At 46.3% G+C, this 21,743-nt stretch overlaps 2 protein-coding genes across 7 annotated transcripts in view; one reads left to right on the forward strand and one right to left on the reverse strand.

The window, feature by feature from the left end:
* The window catches only part of LOC114862820 (myosin phosphatase Rho-interacting protein-like), a 26,741-nt gene continuing 4,998 nt past the window's right edge, over window positions 1-21,743 (forward strand). For 2 of the 5 annotated variants that reach the window (XM_055507446.1, XM_029163796.3), the window contains exons 1-7: window positions 13,950-17,844; window positions 18,984-19,129; window positions 19,344-19,510; window positions 19,586-20,721; window positions 20,908-21,047; window positions 21,260-21,404; window positions 21,481-21,558. In XM_055507446.1, coding sequence (XP_055363421.1) covers window positions 17,704-17,844; window positions 18,984-19,129; window positions 19,344-19,510; window positions 19,586-20,721; window positions 20,908-21,047; window positions 21,260-21,404; window positions 21,481-21,558 — 1,953 coding nt within the window. In that variant the 5' untranslated portion in view covers window positions 13,950-17,703. Of the gene's footprint in view, window positions 375-13,949; window positions 17,845-18,983; window positions 19,130-19,343; window positions 19,511-19,585; window positions 20,722-20,907; window positions 21,048-21,259; window positions 21,405-21,480; window positions 21,559-21,743 lie in introns of those variants that run through there. The other 3 variants (XM_029163643.3, XM_041070370.2, XM_041070374.2) reach the window with 3 other exon arrangements.
* Window positions 8,307-13,929, reverse strand: LOC114863156 (ATP-sensitive inward rectifier potassium channel 12-like). 2 transcript variants are annotated; one of them, XM_029164062.3, is made up of 3 exons: window positions 13,689-13,929; window positions 10,737-10,911; window positions 8,307-10,611 (listed from the first exon to the last, which is right to left on the reverse strand). In XM_029164062.3, the coding sequence occupies exons 2-3, from the start codon at window positions 10,826-10,828 to the stop codon at window positions 8,955-8,957; spliced, it is 1,749 nt and encodes a 582-aa protein (XP_029019895.1). In that variant the 5' UTR covers window positions 10,829-10,911; window positions 13,689-13,929; the 3' UTR covers window positions 8,307-8,954. The 2 variants fall into 2 exon arrangements, with proteins under 2 accessions (XP_029019895.1, XP_055363430.1); XM_055507455.1 differs by lacking the exon at window positions 13,689-13,929 and having other exon boundaries at window positions 10,737-13,668.

Here is a 21,743-nt window from a genome sequence, read left to right on the forward strand (position 1 = left end):
TATCCATTAACCCTCGTAAATGAAAAAAATGGGGAACAAAAAGCAGTTTTGTACTGCAAACATGGAAAAAATTGATAACAGAGAGCGATGTGTGCGTCTTTCTCCTCTTATGTCCGAGCATAGACACTAGTCGCGCACACAGAAAACACTCTGCTGCAGACCGGACACGTGGACCTGTTTCTCCCGCGACGACACTTTTCTATGTGTAAATATTCCGTGCAGCACCTGGATTTGGGCCTCGGAGGTGCTGATGCTAGAGGGCTGTGTTTGGGGACGAGGGGCTGATGGGTTGGTGGGGAGCCACATACGCGATGCACCCACCGACCAACCGGCAGCATTATGGGACCCTGCGTGAGGCCTTCGAGGCTCGTGAAGTGAGTGTTTATATCTGTTTTGGAGGATGCGATGCGCTTATCGACGCAGTAGCGGGAACGTGTGAAAATGTTGCGTGGCCGGATGCGGAGGCTCGCGCAGACCAGAGAGCCGGTGGGAGCTGCGGTTTTCTACGGAGAGTGTTTAGTTAGTGAAGCTGGACGTGCACGACCCCCCAGGGAGTCCAGCTGTCAGGGCAAGGTGGTTTTCACAGGCAGAGGCCTGGTGCAAATCATCCATGGCGAGATGTGAGAATTTACACGACGCCTTTAAATTTGGTCAACTTTAATAGACCATATCCGCCGTGTTTGTGTTGTAGTTATCAAAAAGCACAGAAAGTGGGTAACACAGCGACCTTCATTTTATTGGCTATGGCACCTCTAATGTTTTCGGGGTCTAAATAACGTCAGGTATGTATGTTAACTTGTAGCTTTTCATGTTGCAATGGTGATTTTGTTACAACTAAATATTCTGTTTGTATGATGTCAATTGTCTGTAGACTATAAACTGTTCGCTATAGCCTCCCGGGGGCATTGATTGATTTGTTTTGTCTTTAAAGCTTGCAATTTGCCATTACACTTATCATTATTTCGATAGAAAAACCAACCAAAAAACAACCAAACAAAAACTTAACTTGTCATTATACGCAACTTCTGTTTATTATTAGTTAAACAGCCGCTGCTCAGTCATTTTTTTCACAGTCGCATGTGTAATAAGACAAATTAAGAAATAAACAACATCAGCATTCGATGATTAAATGTCCTGGAACGTTAGAAATTGTATTTGCAGCCAAACAGTTATTTATTCATTGATCTAATACTTGCGCCTAATTTGTGTTCAACTTTGTTAAGATCACTTACAGCGAAAGCAATATGATTTAAACAGAAGAAGGAAATAGTTGAATGAAACGAAGTCTGGTGTTTTGCAAAATCAGCGTGATTTATTCTGTTATTGTCTTATTACTTTAACGAATGAAAAAGTAAATAAATACATGAATAAATAGGCGACACAGGTTAATAAATTAAAAACAATCCTAAAATCTTGCTTAATAAATGTATCTTGTCCGTAAAACAGTTTGTTTCATGATTGACTCTAAATTATTCTTAGATGGATTAATAATTCATTTTGCTCTTGAGCTGAACAATCCTCATTGTTCTCTGATCGCCTTCAGGTAATTGTCGTTAGGACATAAATTTTAAATACAAGAAATTTATATATTTTAATATCAATTTTTTTTCAATTCTGTTTACCACAGTTGACCTTTTTCGGCTCTTGAAACTAATTTGTAAACATTGCGAACTTTACATTTGACATTGCTCAGTCTGAAATTAAACTTCAAACTCTGCGCAAGTGACAGAAATGGACATGTCACCCTAGAAAATATAATCTCCTGGATCAAAAAACAAGTTATCTAATAATTAGGTTAATTTTAAATCCTTTTTCTGTGCTTTAAGTGTTTTTGAATTTCTTAAATTAACAACTTTAGTAGTTAAAATTATCCAAACATTTTTATTTCCAAGCTCAGTTTGTCCTTTTGTAAAGATGTGCAGCTAAATGAGATGAATAACACATCTGTGACTCTAAACCAATAAACATCACCTGTTCAAGCTGATTCAGTTTAGATGTATAAACAAAAATGAGAAAACAGCTGCAAACAGATAATATATTTGACTGATAACATAACACTGGAAATTTACCATTTTAGTACTGTGAAAGCTTCTGTCTGTTAGTCTGCATGTTAATAAAATCAAGTTGGTATATGACCAAAAGCTAAAAGAAATTGCAAAAATATATTTTCTGTTCATTTACGCCTATGTAAGGAAAACATCAAGACTGTGAGATTGATAGGAAATATATATTTGGGCTTTTTAGTGGGACTCCTGAAGGCGAATAGAAGCCAAATCAGTGCATTTTTGGTTAGAACTCATTTGTTTACATTTGGCTTTCCTTGGATCTATGAGGTTTTGTTATCCAAAATGTAAAGATGTTTTTAGTCAATTTACACTGTCTCTAATGTTAAGGATGCCCATGGCATCGAAGAGGATTCATTTCCCATGTACAGACAATGATGAGAAAACACTTATCTGTGCCCTGAATCTAAACCCTGCTCGCATTTACAGAAATTGTCTATGTGAGACTATCAGTGGCCTCGGGGCAGCTGTAATTTGTTAGAAAATAGAGCTCACATGGTTGCATCAGTCCCTGTGCTAACCTGCCATGTGACTGCAGTAATGGGCCTCTCCATGGCTGCACACACCATCGTGTCACAAGAGCCCGTTTCCTCCTGGGGGAGAGCGGGGCACAATTTGGGAGGACAATGTCTCATGATCAGCAGAGAGGTCAAAGATCATGATCAGTGGGGGTCAGAGAGTCGGCCTTCAGGTGCACACCTTCCTCGTGTGTCACCGCGGCGATACTGATGTGATGTATATGGAGAAAGGAAACGAGACAGTACGAGAACGTTCCTTTGTTTTTGCCCTCAAGCCTGGAACTACTGCAGGAGAAAATTCCTGATATGTGACGTGAATGTAGGGAAAAAAAGGTCAAATAACAGAAAAACAGAGGGATGCGAGGGGGGGGGGGGAGATAAGAAAAGCATGCAGAGCGGTCAAATATTCACATGCTGGGTCACATTCTGCCTTAAACCGATGTATAATTGGTGGAAAGCATTCATTCTCATGTCATTGGGAAATGAATGGCGTCACTTGTTGCAGGGGACGATGAGCTCGACAAAAGGACCTGGAATTAGATGTCAGAAATGGCACAGAGTGACGCAGTGGCCTAATGCCTCCGTGGTAAAACGTTCCTGTGAGGTTGAGTCGTTTGAAAGCAGTTTATCGGTAGAGACAGAGGCTTTCCTCATGCTGGGTGTCCTATGCATGTTGTCAGGGTCCTGAAAAAGGCCGTACGTAATTCATAAATGCCATTTCCTCCCAGGGTTTGTGTGAAAAGCAGCCGAGGTCAGTGCTTCTGCCTGGGGAATTCCGGCTTGCGAAGCCAGACTATCGCTTTTCCTCCTGATTCAAACACCGTGACTCGGGCGTTCGCACCGTCCTGCGAGTGTATTTCTGCCGCTACGCGCGGTGATTTCTCAGGGGACGACGTCTGCGCCGTCTCGGAGCTGCGAAGGTCATCGGAGGCCTCTGAGCACATTCGCGAGAAGCAGGCAGCGCCAAATCACGCCTTCGTTTCGCAGGGATGCGTGGGACCAGTGGGTGAATTCATCCCACCTGCCCGGAGGCCGCAGGTGCCCCCGGGTTTTATCACCTGATTCATCCGTGGTACAAGTTGCGTCCGTGCTGTGACACCACGCGCGCGGGGATGAATATAAAAAGATGCTGCGATCTGACCTCTGTCACTCCTCCTTCGCCCATTTTTGCCCAGTGAATTAGTGCAGCTGCACCACACTTAAATGGGTGCCCCTCTTTTTTCTCGGGGAGTGTATGCGAGCGACATGAATCCTCTCTTTGTGCTCTGTCTGGAGAGACCCCCCCACCCCCCACCCCCCTCTATGGTTTCTTCCCTCCTCGTCTTTTTTATTTGGGGAAGAGGGGCTTAGGTTGCGATGGCGGCGGCGCTGGTGAGGTGATGGCGGTGGTAGCGTGGTGGTGGCAGGGGATGGAGGAGCAGGGGGGTGGGGGGGGGGGGTGACTTGTTGGACCACATTCCTCTGCAGCTGTGGAGGCTAGTGCAGGGAGGGGGGTGGAGGGCAGAGCGGGATCATCATTGCATCGCAGGGGCATCATGAATGGTCTATTGTTCGCCGGTTTGCTGTGTCCGCATCTCACGACTCCAGCCGGACTGAGAGAAACGGAGGAAAAGTCACCGAGGCCAGATAAAGAAATTAAAAGCTGCTCATAAAGATGAGAGTCACGTGGGGAGACAACCCAGCGGGACGGAGCCGCTCATATTTGCGCCTCCGACTCAGATGAAAGACGAAACTCAGAATGTGATGGCGATAATAAAGATTGGGACGATGGCGTCGTGGACAATGGTGGCATTCATATCGCAGCTCTGACGGGTTTGCTCCTTAGTCATAACTGCCAGCACGCTGTTTAGTCATGCATGTATGTCGGCTGTTATCCACACTTAAAATTCTTCCCTGCCGCGGACGCAAGACAAAACCAGCGGCTGGAAACGTCTCCGCACTGAAGTGTGAATAACATTCATGAAGACACAGCGTTTCGCGTGTCGGCTTCAGGTCCCAGATGTGGCGTTTGTGAGCGTGTGCGCGTGGATTTGTGCGATGAACACACAGACAGTCCTCCCGTCTGCCGTTACACAACAACAAGCAGAAAGGCAACGACACCAGAGAGCGATGAGAAGTCAACTGAGGAGCTGAACCTGAAACCAGATTCAAGACGTTGATGACTTTTAATGTCACAAAAGTGGTTTTATAATATATAAAGTTAACTTACTGACCTGCAGAAATACAGCATGTTTTCTGATCATGTCTTTAAACATCAGGATCTAATATTTGGTCGTTTTTTGGGACTAAGGGAGACAATTCAGAGCCAGATAAAAAAAAGCTTAACTGATTTTTTTTGTTTTACTAGATTAGTCTGATTAGTGATCTCTGTTGTTTTAGAATCCATCTCCCTCTTTTCTTCCTTTCAAACCACCTTCCAAAGCAAATTGTAATGTCTACATTGTATTAGATTCTGTAAATCTGAGCATAAATTACTAAAACCATCAGATTCGGTACTTCAATGTATCGCCTCTATAACCACAAATAAAATAAATGTGTTTGTGAAAACAGAAACATCTGTGTGGTCCTTTACAAAGCGATGTTCAAATTCTGCTGGGGCAGTAACTCAGATGAGAACTTTTATGATGTTTGTTTTATGAAGAAGAAACATGGAAATAAAAATAGAGAGTGTGAATGTGAGAATGTAACAGTCTTCTGAATCATGAGTTCTCTTCTGAACATTTAATTAGTCTGCGAACGAAAAACGACTGAGAGAGAGAGAGAGCGAGAGAGAGAGATAGATAGAGAGAGAGAGAGAGAGAGAGAGAGAGAGAGAGAGAGGCCTGAGGGGGTCTGAGGAAAAGATGCCTACATGAAAGAGACTGTTGTTGTCCAAGCGGAGGCAGAGATGAAAGCAACAAGACAGAAAGATAGATGGGATATTTGGGAGTAGACAGTGAGAAATATGGTTATTACTAACATTCCTTGTGTCTGTCTTTTTAATTTCTATTCTTTTTCCTTTTGGAATTCATGAATAAATATCTCTAATTTTATTCACATGCGTCACTGTTGCCGATGTCTGAATGTCACGCGGCTGTAAAGGGCAAACAAAAACGGTCTGAATGTGGAGAAGATAGGAGTGGAGCACAGACAGGTGTCTGGAGCAGACAGACAGACAGACAGACATACATACAGACAGACAGACAGACAGACAGACAGACAGGCAGGCAGGCAGGCAGACAGACAGACAGACAGACAGGCAGGCAGGCAGGCAGACAGACAGACAGACAGACAGACAGACAGACAGAGGATCTAAATCCCAGTCAGTGGAACGTATTAGACCTGTATTAGACAAACGTCTCACACACAAAGGGCTGCAATCTGTGCTGCAAAGGTTGTGAAACGAAGGTTGACTTCAAATTACACATACTGTGAAACACTGTAAAGGTTAAAGTCAATTCAGTTTTACTTATAAAGCACTAATTCACAACAAGAGGCAAGACACACTTTACAGTTTTACACTGTTCAGTTTATGTAGATGCACACGTTCTTCTCTGATGCCTTGTATACTGTCCACATGTAGGTTGATGTTTCACATTCACACACATTGTTGACATTTTAATCAAGTTTTAGGGGGATAATTTTGAGCAGATTGGACATTTAACAAAACTCCCCTTCCAGAATCAAATCTGGGACATTTCACATATGTTACCACCACACAAACACAAACTGTTAATTGTTGATCCACCTTTGAACTGGCCTACAAATTAAGTCGGACGCAACATTATTCACCAATGCACACACATGCACATACGTTTCAGAATACAGATGCGACCACCTGATTCATTCCGAACGTTCCCACTTGTTTAGGGAAAATTACATTTTTATTTCACTGGAAACAGTGGAAACCAATTTACTTTGCTCGTGGCCCACTAGTGTTTCTAGTGCTCTGTTGAACTACTCCTGTAGAAATGAATTAGTTTGCGTCAGTGGTGCATTCAGTAAAACATGATAGCCTGATAGAGACAAGCAAAAAAAAAATACAAGTTGGAAGACAGGAAGACACAGACAGACAAAAGCACCCAGAAGATGTTTGCCCTGTGGTGCTTCCCAGCCTGGTTCAGTCAGCTCAGCTCTGCTCAGCTCTGCTCTGCTCTGCTGAGCTGCGCTGCACACAATGCTCCTCTGTCTCCGCAGCGAGCTGCTTCACATCTCTACGACACACAACAGCACATTATGGTATCAAAGATCCCCCGAACACAGCTCCCAGTGCCTAAACACTGTCCCCTGCTGAGCGCACACACTGTCGCTAACTCAGGCCGCACAGCCCGAGGCCACAAACAGCCAGTGAGGCCAGCGAGGCCACGCAGATATATGGTGTCACGCACATGAAAGCACACGCACACACTTAACCTACGCGAGGACGAACACACACCATCTTATTAGGCGAGATCCCAGTCGGCCATTAGCGGCCCTGAGAGGGGTCGCGCAGGTCAGCCAGCTGCTCTACCTCGCGCCCGTCGATGACAGGGGGGTGTGACGGCCCGGTTAATTAACCGGCATCGGAACACAGCAGGATGGATGACAGCAGGGAGAGGGGAAGGCGGCACAGAGGGGAAGTGGCTGGTTAGAATGAGCAGGGGACAACGCATCAAAGATTGGTTAAATGGGCCGGGACGACGATGACGATGATGAAGCTTGGAGTCCTGGTTTATTAACAATCTGAGAGAGAGAGAGCTCTGATGAAGAACAGAGACAGCAGAAAAATTAGCAGCAGGAAGCTAATTATAGAGCACACAAGTCTCTAACTATTGATTATGTTAATGAGGAACACTCACTGACACCGCAAACTTATATAATATAAACCTGCACTGGTTTGATTCCTGCTCTCTTCTTATTATGTCCCACTGTCAAGTTTCCCTGTGGACATCAATAAAGCTGTATGTGAAATGCTGCTGTTCTGCTTCTGTAACTAGTTTGTGTCAGATGAGAACCATGAGTTTCTAGGTCAGGCAAGAACTTGCGACTTGTAGTTATTCAACTTCCATTTTCTCAGCCGTGAGCTCCACCAAAGAATAGCTGGCGTGGCAATGAACCTTAAATCTAAAGACGCAAACCCGCATTCACAGATTTATTTTCTTTTTGCATTCTCTAAAAATGAGATCAGCAGAAATCCACAAAAAAACATTGCATGAGCCCAAATAATGACCCTGTGACCAATGAGATTTATCTTGTGACTCCATAAATTGGAAACCACTGTTATGAAGTAACAACTGCTGTACACCAGAAGAAAACCTTGTATCTAAATGTGATCACAATGAGCCACGTATCCATCAGCCTGTTGTGGCTCGCTGTGGTGTCACTGCTCCTCCACAAGGGGGAGCCTGCACACGGTCACAAGCAGCCTGTCCTATAAACCAGGCAGGCTCCAGATCCTCGTGATGGGTTCAAGGGAACTGCCTCTCTCCCCACTCTGTCACCTTCATCTGCCTTGGCTCAGCCCAGTTTTTGTGTCCTGTGGTTCAACTATTTCAGTCTGAATGGGGAGACCTGACACCACTACTCCCCAGCCTTAGCAACTAACAAAGCCCTTTTGAATGAGGACATTATGTCTTGTATTTGGGTCACTGAGAAGCTGCATAATGACACTTTATGACTCAGATCACCTTTTTTTCAATGAGCCTGAACATAACACAGAAAACAACAAAAATATGTAAATATGAAGAATCAAACAAACTCAGAAGAGAATGGCGCCACAGCAAATACTGCTTTTATTAGGTGATTTGTTCATAGAAAACAACACAAGTGTTTATCATTTGATACAAGAATAAAGTGCTTGTTCTAACAGTTGAATACTGTGTCCTTGGGTCAGGATTCAATTACTGAATTTGAACTTGTCTGATAAAGCTTGAAAAGAAAACCCAATACAAATCTTCTTTATCAAATGTGTAAGTAACAGAACTCAGGCAGGAAGACAAAATACAGCAGTGATTAAGTTAAGGGTTTGTGTCATGCTCGATTTAAAGTATTTTCACGTCACATGTGACTGTGTTTGCAGTAAAGTCGGTTCAAAATTAAAAACTGTAGCTACAGAGAATGAAAATCCAGAACAAAAGACTCAAACTTAACACAGGTCATATATATTTAAACGAGATGCAGTAAAGTTTTGAGCTGCTCCATAATTGGAGAGAATCCCCCGTTAACATGTTTGAAGGACACGCGCTGTCTGTTTTCCAGATGATGATGTGGTGGACAGAGCCTGCAAGCAGGCGGAGCTACATGTACGGGCTGAAGCTGCGTGGGGTTTGTGGGTTCCAGCCGTGTCCTCCGTCCTGAATTTCTGACTCCACTGTAATCTCCTGCTCGGATGCACACAGAAGGAAGCCATTACCGGTTAAACCCCTGACTCTCTGCTGATGTATAAAGGCAGAGCCGGCTGTAGTCTGTCGAGGCTAATCTGATTGTCCGTGTCCAGAACACACAGCATCTCCACCGTCTGTTTCTCCACAAATGTCTCCTTGAAGCCCAGATGAATCTCGTCTCTCGTCTTCGCGTCCCTGTCGCTCCTCGCGCTCCAGGTGCCCGTCTCCCTCTCGGCGCGCTCCTCGTCCTCCTGGTCGTCCCCGCAGCACAGCGCCACCTCGTTCTCGTAGCAGAAGGCGCTGGGGGAGTGGGGGCCCAGCAGGTGGCGGGCGGCCCTGGGGGCGAAGGGCGACGGGGACTGGGAGCAGCCGGAGCTGGACGACGAGGACCGCCCGCCGCCGCCCATGGCCTGGCTCAGCTGCCTGGCGCTGCAGTGGGGCGTGGACGGCACCTTGTAGGTCTTGTGGAAGCGGGAGTAGTCCACGTCGTAGCGGTCGCCCCGCTCAAAGACCACCGGCTCGAAGCGCTGGCCCCATAATATCTCCTTGGCCAGGTAGGAGCTCCGGGCCTGGGTGGTCATGGCCGTGGCCTCCACCATTCCCTCCAGGATGACCACGATCTCAAAGTCCTCCTTCTGCATGTCGCTGCGGCTCATGTCGTACAGGGGGCTGTGCTTGTTGATCTCGTGGACCACCACCAGCGGCGACACCAGGAACAGGCGGTCCAGCCCGTCGTCGTAGCCCACGTCGATGTCCGTCTGCTCCAGGGGAAGGTACTCCCCCTCCGCGGTGACCTTGGGCTTGATAAGCTGAGCGCGCACGTGGGCCTCCACTATGTGGCTCTTGCGCATGTTCCCCAGGCGCCACATCAGGCACAGCTTCCCGTCGCGCAGCGCCACGACGGCGTTGTGGGAGAACAGCAGGGTCTGCGCTCGCTTCTTGGGGCGCACCATCTTCGCCATGATGGTGCCGATCATGAAGGCGTCGATGATGCAGCCCACGATGGACTGCACCACCACGGTGACCACGGCCACCGGGCACTCCTCCGTGACGCAGCGGAAGCCGTAACCGATGGTGGTCTGGGTCTCGATGGAGAAGAGGAAGGCCCCGATGAAACCCTGGATGTGGAGAATGCATGGCCGCCACTCGTCACGGCCGTCCTCGGCGCTCGGAGGACTCCCGCCCTTGGCTGGAAGGCGGAGCTCGAAGTCGCCGTGAGCGAGCGCCACTCCCCAGAAGATGAAGCCGAACAACAGCCAAGACAGGAGGAAGGTGGTGGTGAAGATGAGCAGCAGGTAGCGCCAGCGTATGTCCACGCAGGTGGTGAAAATGTCGGCCAGGTAGCGGCGGGACTTGTCCTCCATGTTGTTGAACACCACGTTGCACTGGCCGTTCTTCTTCACGAAGCGGCTGCGCAGGCGGCCCGTGCCCACGTCCAGGCCCAGGCCCAGGCGGCACGCCGGCGAGGCGCGGCGGCCGGCGTGGGCGGCCGGCTCGCCGGCCAGCCGCAGGGACAGGGCCCCTCTGCCCTCCTCGCCCCCCGGACACTCGCCCCCTCCTCCGCCCCCGCCGTCCTCGCCGAGCATGCAAGCCCCCGACAGCGTCTGCTGGGTCAGGGGACTGTGGCCGTTGTGGAGGTCCAGGCTGGAAATCTTCAGGGCATCCTCGTCAGTGGAAACGATGCTGTATCTGAGAGGAGGTCAGAGGTCAGTTCAGCTACACATCCAGAGAGATCAGCCCTAGACCTCATCTCTGTCAGCATCACGTACACTCATAGGCTTTAGTGACGTCATTTTTCTCCCATCCTGCCTCACCTGTTGACTCGCACCGCTCCCATGGCACCGGTGATCATCAGGCTGTGTCTGCGGGGGCAGTAATACAGTTTGGGGCGGGCAGTTCCAACCATTAAAGGACTGTTGCTGGACAGGGAGTCAGTAGGAGATCAGGTCTGTCTTGCATCCGTTACCATTGACATCTCATGGCACATTTCTGTAAGCAAATAGAAACAAAGAGGATGCAGAGATTTGAAGTGTAATGTTGCAATAAGGAGAAGGCAAAGGTGACAGAAAGAATTGTGGGACATGGTTAATTGCTGGAATAAATAAAAAGTGCCAATAAAAAGTGGTCAACACAATCATCTGCAGTCACAAACCTGTCGAATGTCAAAGGTCTTATGAGAAGGTCAAAGGATGAAAGATAAGAAAGCATATAGGTACAAAATGTAATACAGAGCGACTGACGCTACCATGTGTTAGCTATGATGCTAGCGTGGCTACAACATTCACAAGATTAAAAAAGGAGAAGTGGACTTTCTCTAATGCACAGAGCCGACCAGACGGGTCTGTGTAACAGAAGCTTATCGATTAGGTCTTTGCTAGTGGTTGGCCTTAGGACCCACAGGCCAACCGGGGGTGGAAAACCATGCAGGCGTCCAATGGGACGGAGGTCTGAAAAAGAGATGAATCAGTGGTGATCTACTGTCAGAGGAACAATTGATCCAGCGTTTGGCCTGATGACAAAGTGGGAGCTTGATTTCACCGAACTTATTATGTCAGCACGCCGGGAACCAGGAGAGACAGAAAGCAGCATGTTGCGTAACCGGTAGCATGCAATCGTAAAGGGCATGAGTGCGTACTGTATGCTTTACTGTATTTGAATGACTTTACTGATGTAAATAAGTTGATGGAAAGAGATGCTACACATATAAACACAGGTTTTGATGGGATCGCCTGCCGTGTTGTTGGCTGCGTGCAGTTCCGAGTACAGAGCTCTTCTCCTGTAACACCGTGGACAGATGTTACGAACTGGCTGCTGATTGGCCGGCTTTGACTGGATTATTGCAAAAGGGCACATGATTACGTCAGCTCAGTAACTCACAGCGGGGGGACAAGACAACATGGTTCACATGTCTTATAGATCTGCTGTCTAATAGAGAGACTGCACTGTTTTAATTAAAGCGTAATCACCACTTTTCATATAGTAGAAACGTTTTAAGTGAGTGTTGAGTTGGTTAAAACATTATTATTCATACAGTAAATGCTGTATAATAGTAAAGTGTTGCTATGACAACGGGTGACATCAACACAAGCTATGGGGCATATGAAGTTTTTCTTGAAATGTAATCCATACACAGCTTGAAGTGGATGTCCTAAAAATAATGGAGGATGTCATGACAACAGAGTACTCATCATGACAACTGAGCAAACTCACCATTCACAGGGTTCAGGACCAAAAATATGAAGTTGTGCTGTTTTCATCTCAATAACAGTATTTGCTTTACCAGTCTAGAATTATATATATTAAACTGCCCCTGAGCATCGTCTACTAGTGGTTGACAGGATTGTTTTCTCCCACGGTGCCGTGACCATGACTCATCTGAGGCCTAACCCATAATTTGTTTGTTGGCTGTCTTGAGCAGCGTGCTCACTTCGCCAGCTCTGTTTGCGTTTACGTCATTTACCGTGACTGAAAATGAATGCAAGACGATGTTTGTAGTCAAACTGACACTGACTGCAAACATTTTGTGCGACTGTGCCACAATAAATGTTAACGGCTGTGCAAATTAAACAGCATAGCTACTGTCCGTTTACACCTTTGTATGCTTCTCAAATGACAGGAGCCCTGAAGGAGAGCTGCACTAATTAATGGGTGATCACAGTGTATTAACCATCTCCATAGGAACCGCTCTGCATGTCTGCTCACTGTGGGCCTGAATCCTGTGTGTGTGATAGTTTGTTATGTGAAAGAACTTGTGAGAGGGAAAAGACAAGATTGTTAGTATTAATCAGAAAGAACGAAAGAAAGCATTGGGAGCTAGGCAGTTCACAGGTGTGAGTGGGCATAGTATTGAAAAAAATACAGATTAAGTTGATTAGATTATGACGTCAGCGGATACTACCAGGTGGAATGTTATGCTAAAAGTGGAAGATTTACAGAGCCAGGCACGATCATGCAAAATCTCTGGTGATTTACATCTTGTCGTGTCATGATCTCGGATTATGCTTCTATCATATGGTGTTTGTACGAGATGATCTCATAGAGGCAAATATTTAAAGAAACAGCCTAGGCAGAGCTGGACGCACATTGTGTCCTAGTCCCACAGAGAAGCAAAAATAGGGGTTTCAGCTTGTAAAAAGAAAGACTTCTGTCATCCTACAAGCACACACGCACACATCAGATATCATTACACTGAGAATGTTAAACTGATATTACTTATATTTACTATACGAAGATTTTCATTGTAAATGACTTATTTAACTGGTTGTGTTATAAGATACAAAAACAAAAAAAAATAAAATGTCAATTAGGAGCCATATGTTTTCTGTCTTTGCACATTTATCCTTGCAGGAAGTGTCAAACTTACAACCAGAAGTTATGACGGGGCAGTTTGAAAACAAAGCAGCGGCGGTGACGTATTTGTTTCATCCAGGCCACGGGAGCTGTCCAGTGCTGAAAATCAATCCCAACCCTGCAGGAAGAATTGACTGCAGCAGAGACAGAAGGAGATAAAACTAACCTAACCTTTAAAGTTGTTTAAAGGTCCTCCACGTGAACATTCTGTTCAAGTACTAATTGTGTTAGTCAGTTATTAGACTCTAGTCTGTTTGTTTTCACATATTAAGACTCAAACACAGAGATTAGTTAATTAATTAATTAGCTGGAGTCGCTAGTTAGTAATTATAGGTGATCACAAGCTATTTGAAAAAATGTTGTTTGTGCAAATAAATAATTTTCATTAATCTTAATAACAAAATATAAACACAAACCTTTGTGTTAGCGTGGACTAAATCACTAACAGTGGATTCATCCTCACAGAAATGTTGTAGTTTCTGTTGTCCCTGTCCAGTTCTCTTGCCCTTCTCTTCTTTCTCGTCTCCATTCAGTAAGCAAAGACCTTTTTCATAAATCTGCTCCCAGATTTCTCTTGCGCAAACTTGTATATATCCCCAGCGAGAGCTTCAACATGTTGCTCCATAGCAGGTGAACAGATTCAATTCTGCCTGGTGGTTGTGCATCTGCCACACTCCCTGCTAGTGTGTATGTGTGGGAGAGAGAGAGAAAGGGAGAGCGAGAGAGAGAGAGCGGGAGAGAGTTCTGATTATATTCCTATTTATACGTGCTATTGTTTTCCCCAGAGGGTGGAGATGTGGACTGTATAATTTAGCCCACACAGATTCTTGTGCTGACATCCAAATAACACAAGTGAAGTCTAGTGTAATCCTACAAAATTCCTGTAGAGAGTTTTGAGGTGTCTCTGAGGTGGTTTACAGTGCGTTTGTTTTGTCTTCTGCTTCATTATTTCAGAACTAGGTATCGTCTAGTGTTGTGGCATTTCACAAGAACGGGACGGACACAATGTTACAGTGATTGGGATTTCATCCTCTATTACTTTGGAAAACTTTGTATGTTTCAGTTTATCATTTCACCATCATTATGTTAAAACTAATAAAAAAAGACTGGGAAAGAAACAAGCGCGTGACAGCCTTCAAAACATTCAGCTCGGAAACGTGGAATAGCACAGCACACTCAATCTATTATTTATTATACATGTTAAAGGGATGTTGCTGTACAGTGAACGTTACAGTTCACCTCGATAGTCTCTGTATGGGATGTGTGAAAGTGATCAGTTGTTTACTGTTAGCTGTGATGAGTAAATAGCCAAACTCCTGGGGACAATCACAGACCTCTCCTATCTTTATGTGTGGCATCCTCACTGCAGGCGCAGGAAATGGCAATTTGAGCTTTAGCAGGTTGCAGTTTGGTGCTTTTTGTTGCCATCATTGCATTAACAAGAACAGTTATGTCATAATAGTTGATGAACATAATATTCATTACAATTAAAGGTCTTAATTAGAAGAGCTGTGAGAATATATTGGGGATGTCCAACATGTAAGATCTGCAGCTCTGACATGAGGATGTAGACACTTATCATGAAAATAAGGGTTTTCCTCTGGCTGCTTGTGTTCAGACGTGGGAGGAGGCCCAGATGGAAGAGGGAAGCGCTGCAGAGGCCCCGTGTCTGAACCTGGTGCTTTTGGCTACTCGGCCAACGAACCTCACCGCCGCGCTGCCCTGTTAGCCACCCATAGACAGAGAAGCAGCTGCTGCTGCCGCCAAAGCAATTTGTGTTCCTGACACAACGGACAGATTTAACAGCATCCACCTCTAAATAAGTAAAAAATCTTTAATAAATGAGAAAAGCAGCCGATGGAGCGATCAGCTCGGTGTCAGCCATGTCCATGCTGCTTCTTGTTTCAGATATCTTTGAAGAGTTATTGCCAATTAGACACAACTCTTTAGTTTCCATGGCAACCTTATTTTTTGCTGCTTCTTTCTGTTCTTTCTCTGGCATATAAATACATACACCCTCTCTCCACACGGGTTATTTTTAAATCCCGTTCTTTTTTGTTTCATGAGACAACAGGTGGGCGTTGCACAGCATAGGTGGGAGGTTGGATAACAGCAACACAGGGCTGAGCGTGGGCACAGGTCAGAGGTCAGGAGATTAACTAAGAGCGTGCACAGTGAGTGGGCTGGGAATAACTTGAAGGAACATTATGTCCTCCGTGTAACAAGTTTGATTGAAACTAAAGTTAGTTAGTGCTGCGCTGGGTGGCGAAAGCAGCAATCTGGTGATTCACATGCACAGAGTTACGCTGACACTAGAGTAATTAATATGATTTACAAATACCAGATGAAAACTCTGCAAAAAGGTGTTAATAATCGTCTATCCGGTTCATTTGCACAGTGTAAATGTCAAAGACAGAGTCGAATAGAAACCTGCTAATTAGAGAGCGTTAAGCCAATGCAGCGAGACGTGAAGCTGAGCGAGGTGAAGGAAAGACCGTCTTCACTGCCAAAACGCCCATTTACCTACAGGAATAACTCGGATGGGAGGCAGTGAGATATTATTGAATTTTAGTCGCATATTTTACCGTGTCGCCATCAGAATCATCCATAACTTCAATTTACCACACATAGAAAGGTGCACATGAATGTGCACCGACTTGTCCCAGCACAAACGTCCTGACCCCAACGCTACTAGGCCCCTTCAGTCCTTCAGAGCTCGATAGTCAGATAATAGGAGCTATTTTCTCCGGCGTCTCTGAGGCCCTGCTTCATGACCCCCGGGATCACTACTACTACTTGCAAATACTGCAAGAGTCCGTTTACTCAGAAACAGGAGCAGCTAATCCAGGTCAACGTAATAAAAAAAACAAGCAAAAGATGGTGGAAGCAGGACGGTGGTGGTGGTGGTGAGGGGTGTTCACTCCCAGCGGGTGAATACATTTACTCTAAATAAGCACAGTGATAGGGTTGATATCATTGGAAAAAACAGTGCTTCATGTGCAGTTTCTTGTGTTGTTGCTGTGTTAAAAAAGGGTTGAGACAAACTTTTTAACTGTTATGGATTAAGAGAGGAATCCCATGTTACCTGTGGTTCACTGTAACAAAAAGACAATAACTAAAACTAGTTGCTGTGTGAACTGAACCAGTACGAAGGAGAAAGTTATTTATTAAGGATGCAGTATTTGTTTACTATTATAGGATGGTTTGATGTTTTACCTCGGTAGCTGAAGCTGTCTTTGCTGTTAACATGAGGTAGCCTGTACGTTGTCATTAGCCTGTTCACCTTCCTGTTGGGTTCCATCTTTGCCAGCTGAACTTTTCCTGCAGCATTTCCATGGATACTGCCTCTCCACTCTCATTACAGAGCAGCTGAATGTAGCCGCCGCGTGTGACACGCAGCACACGACAGAAATATCTCCCCTTAATTGTCATTTTACTTGCCAGAAATGTTTAATTATACTCCGGTGTCTGGAGGTTCAAGCGATGGCGCTGCCTCACGAAATGTAGGCCCACGGAGCTGTAATTAATCATCGCAAACTTTGGACGTGTTCTAAGTTTAACGCACACAAACACACGCGCAGTGAAGTGGCCCCGAGCTCTCAGCTCTCGTCATTAAAACAACAACACAAACGGGTACACACACGAGCAGAGTGGGCTCCGTGTGGTGGTCCGTGTGCTGCCGTGACCCAAAAAAACCTGCCACTAAGACGTTCTGGCTCTTACTAATTAGTAGTATTGCTATTTGAGCATTTTTGTACAAACACCCTGTTTGTCCTCTGCCCTCTGAGGCGGCACAGCCACATCAACCATCTGCCGAGAGGAGTCAGTGCCACGTTTCCCTTTCTAAAGATGATGATATTCGATAGGACAGTCACCATATTGGCTCCATGTGTTTTCTGATAAACCCCTCAGCCTCCACAACCACGCCGACACGTCCCGTTGCAGCAGCTTTCCAGGAAAGGGGCTTCACAAAATGCACTCAGGAAAATGAAGGCTTTGGACCCCGATGATAAGGTAGTGTCTTGTCTTTTACTATGAGATACATACGTGAAACTAGAAACAGACTCACGGTCCTCTGGGTGCTTTGAGGTGTGACATATTCCAGTCAAAAGGGCTCAAAGTCAAGAAATGTGACACTGTTAGTGATGTGGGGAGACGAATCACTTAGTTCTATTTATTGTAGTAATGGCACCAGACCAGCAACTCACATATAAAATCTAAGGCATTAACCTTTAATCACTCAAAAGCACATGTAATAAGTATTCATTTCTTTTGCTGATGGTTGTTATTCATATTATAATAATGAACAGAGCCTCCTGGGAAATAACACCACACCAGTTCAATTAAAAATCAATCAATAAAGGTCTATTTTAGTGCTGAGGCTACCCAGCCACAAGCTGCAGAGGACCAGAGAGACTCAGCCGGCCGGACATGGCGCCCCCTGCTGAGGACTACTACTGCCACCGGTTCCAGGCCAACGCCTTTGACCCGGCGCGCTGCAGCTCCTGCCTGCGACCGGCCCACATGCACCTCAGCAGCAGCAGCACTGCCGCCACAGACGCCCAGGAGTGGGTAGGTAGTAGGCCTGTAGGCCCGTAGGCCCGTAGAACCCCCTGGGCTCGGCAGTAGTAGGAGGCTCTGTAATGTTCCCTATAACGGAGGGATCTTTGCATATTTGACAGGGACGTACAGTCTAGTCAGATATTTTGATAATTATTCCCAATTGCAGCCGTACGTACATTTAAAATGGGTTAATTCAATTTATACTATGTTAAACACCTTAAATCTAGACTTCTGATTTTTCACACACTTCTAACATAATTCCAAAGCAACACTGAGTAATTCATGACTGTGTAAATTCCTGGGAGCTCTTTAACGACCTGTTATGAGACTAAATAAGGCCAAAGAAACTGTCGTGGAGGTGGGCGAAGGATAATCCAACACGTTGGTATTTGATTCTTCATCAATAATGAAAGCTCATTACAGTCCCAGGGGAGCGGCTTGTTATCTGATGAGCCCATATGACACATGCATGCATGTTGCCTTAAATATCACTGGCCCACTTAAGTTGAGTAGATTAAAGTCTAAAACATTTTATTGCAGTTTATATAAAAAATATCTTTACTGATTAAATAAAAACAAATGACATTTGAAATCTTTAAGGGGGGTATCACAAACTGAAACGCTTGAACCCGTTCCTATCTTTTTAAAAATAAGAGCTTAAACTGACACAGGGACCAAGATGAAGATGAGAAAGAACTGGAGTGGGCAGTTCTAGTAACGCCGAAGCTCTAGAGCAATGAAATAATGATGAGCATGACCGGAGACTAGCTTGAGTTACGTCCTGTGCCGTCTGAACGCATCAGCTAAGCTAGAAATGGGGAGAAGGAGTGAAGCAGCTGACGGCACTGGCGGCACACTGGACTGAAGCACAGCCACAGCTACAGTAAGTCAGATACGCCGTCGGCATGAATTCTTATTTGATTGTTTTGTAATTTTGTTATTTAAGTTATGCGCGAGTCAACAGGTGTCATTCGCCAGGTAGTTGTTTCATTAGGAGTTATCAAGCTAACGCTCGCAGATGACTCCTCCATCACCTCCATGAGCCACAGACAACAGCCTCCTGAAGCTCGAGCCAATACTTCTTTTGTTTCTCTGTCGCTGATCTTTTCCAAATTCTAAAAACATGTGCTTTCGTGCTCCGCAACCAGGACGATGGTAATGGCGTGCTCTCTGAGGTGACCTCCAACGCCAGCAGCGATGACATCAGCGGCGCGTGGACCTACGAGTGGAGTCTGGTCCACAGTCTGAGTCCTGAGTGGGAACTTAATACCTGTGACACTGACATACAATCCAGGTGATAGTAACCACAGAACCACTTTATACCAGGAAAAAGCAATGAGCAGAGTTCAGCTTGTGGTTGGATGAATGTGTTTGATTTAACTGTTTAAGTGCTCATGTGTTGCTGAGTCAGCACATGCCTCTCTGACTATTACAAAATGAAATCCGGCAGGATTTCTCCCTCACGGGACCTCATCCAGCTGTTCATAGTCCTGTTCGTCCCACTCCAGCTCTCTGAACCAGGGGGTCCGTATAGAGAGGAGCAGGCCTGGCAGCTCAGAGAGGCACCGTGCTGCCCGGCAAGATATGACCCGGTTGGAGCCTTCTCCCCAGCGCGACACCGAGAGCTCCTGGATGGATGAGCGGAGGGGCAGAGACAGGTCCCGGCGGCCTTCAGGTCAGATATGGATCAACAATGCTTCCTAATTATTCACAGGGTACCATAGGAAAATCTGACCTGTATGGTTTTCAGAGGCCCGAGGAGACAGGGTACAAGAGAGTGGCTACTTCTCCCCTGAAAGACGAGGCGGGGGTGAGTCTGAGGAGGTCAACAAGCGGCCGCATCGCTACTACGAAAGAGGACATCCCCTTCCCAGCAACTACGTCCTGGAGCCCAAAGCCTGCGTGCCTTACAGGAACGTCAACCTCGGCGTTCCCTCCCAGAGGAGGAACACCGAGACCTACATGCAGGAAACCTGGAGAAGCGAGTCCCCGCAGAGGTACACGTACCACTCCAACTTCAGACCCGGAGGCGACTCCGAGAGAAACTCCCCGACGCGCCACAGCTCGGTGAGCCCGGAGCGCTACAAGCTAGCTGAGTACCCTGCAGGGGCCCAGCGGGGCGGCTCCCTGTCGAGGAGCCAGGCCCGGTCCCAGGCCTCGTCTCACGGCTCCTCCCGGCGTCCGTCGCACGCTCCTTCTGGGCACACGTCGGGCAGGTCCAGTCCATGTCGTGGGAGGGGATCAAATGCGTCTCGGGCCAGGTCTCCCTCAAGGGCCACCCCTACTCGGAGGCGCGCAGACTCATTTCACCTGCAAAGCGATGATTGTAGTTCTCGGAAGGCATGCAGCAGAGCGTCCGGGACGCCGTCGCAGGCTTCCAACAAACACAGTTTGGACTCGGAGAAGCTCTACAGGAACCTGGAGTCCATCTCTCGCCGTGGCTCCTCGGCTGTTCAGCAAGACTCGCGCGAGGGGTCCCGAGCGTCCCCGCGGACCAGAACGGCTGCCAACAGCTTGGGAACCACTCACGCCCATAACAGCCGCGAGGAGTCACCGTCCAGAAGCGGCTACGGGACCAACAGTCACACCCCGCAAAGAGAGCTCCACTCCAGAAGCAGCCGGCCCAGTCCGTCCCAGGAGTCTTGGCAGGGGTCCTCACGCTCCTTACTCAGCTTGCCACACTCTCGTGGGTCATCTACGTCCAGAAGGGGTGTGGATTATAAGGCGCTTGGTGGCTCATTGCCACAAGATGCAGCCACAGAAACAGATAGAGGCAATAAGGAGAATGAAGTGGTGAACGGTGGCCGAAGCAGGAGCAACCTGAGGCGAGGCATGGAGGTGTTACTCATCTCTGAACCCAAGAAGGCTGCAGTAGACGCTGAGGAGGTAGGTTAGGTGTGTCAGATACTACTCAGGGTCTCTAAAAAAGGTGTGGTCTCCAGACTTCTCTCAAACTGATGGAGCATTGAAACATTTTGACCTCCAGATGCCATGACTTAACTTAACTCAACCGTTAAACGTGTAGTAATACATAACTGATGTAAAATGATTAAAACACTTCCTGAATTTGAGGTGGGGATGACCATGGACGACTACATAGTACTGGCCGATATCCCAAAGATACAGCTGGAGTCTGAAGAAGAGTTTCCTGGTCTGAAAAAGAGAAATCAGAGTCCCAGCCCCTGCAGGGACCAGAGATCCAGAACCTACAGGTTAGTGGTATCACATGATGAGCTGCAAGGCTATGGTGAGCCACTTAAACATTTCCTATGTATCACTGTTATTAGCCATAGGTTGATACTTGATGATATATTTATACTTGTGATTATACTAAACTAATACAAACAAGATATTATTTAATTGGACAAACCTCAGAACCTGCATCGCCCCTGCAGGAATTTTACTAAACACCTTGCTTGTGAAGGTATCCCGATGAAATCGACCTCTATGGATCAAGACTTGAGTCAGATGAGAGGGGGAGATGCAGAGAGAGAGGCAGAGACAGACGAGAGAAATGCCATAATGGACGCTCGTCCCGAAAACAGTCAACGACGTCTTTACATACTCAGGTATGACTTAGTATTTTTCATAATAAAAACTATATTGAAATGCCACTAAAACAAAAACCCTGTGCTTTTTTCTAAGAGCTCAGATAATGAAAGTGGGAAGCACAGATCCTCGAAGCTGAAGCAGCGAGTTTCCCCTGAATGTCCACAGACGCAGGTGAAAATGACAGAAATGAGAGAAAAACGGGTCATTCAGTCACTCACTCATTGTAAATAGGCGGCACGTGTGCCCTTTTTCCCAGAAGCACCTCGCCTCAAAAAGCCACGGGCTTTGTAATTTAGGGCAGCACGTTTGTAAGATTTATCATCTTCATTAATAGTTTGCACCGTGGAGTCTGTGTT

Source organism: Betta splendens, chromosome 1 (genome assembly GCF_900634795.4).
Source record: "Betta splendens chromosome 1, fBetSpl5.4, whole genome shotgun sequence".
NCBI lineage: Eukaryota > Metazoa > Chordata > Actinopteri > Anabantiformes > Osphronemidae > Betta > Betta splendens.

Excerpts from the sequence above, each read along its gene's own strand:
- LOC114863156 (XM_029164062.3), bottom strand. The coding sequence starts at position 10,828 with ATGGTTGGAACTGCCCGCCCCAAACTGTATTACTGCCCCCGCAGACAC. Across the intron at positions 10,612-10,736 it reads GGAGCGGTGCGAGTCAACAG|ATACAGCATCGTTTCCACTG; the intron begins GTGAGGCAGGAT and ends ACCTCCTCTCAG.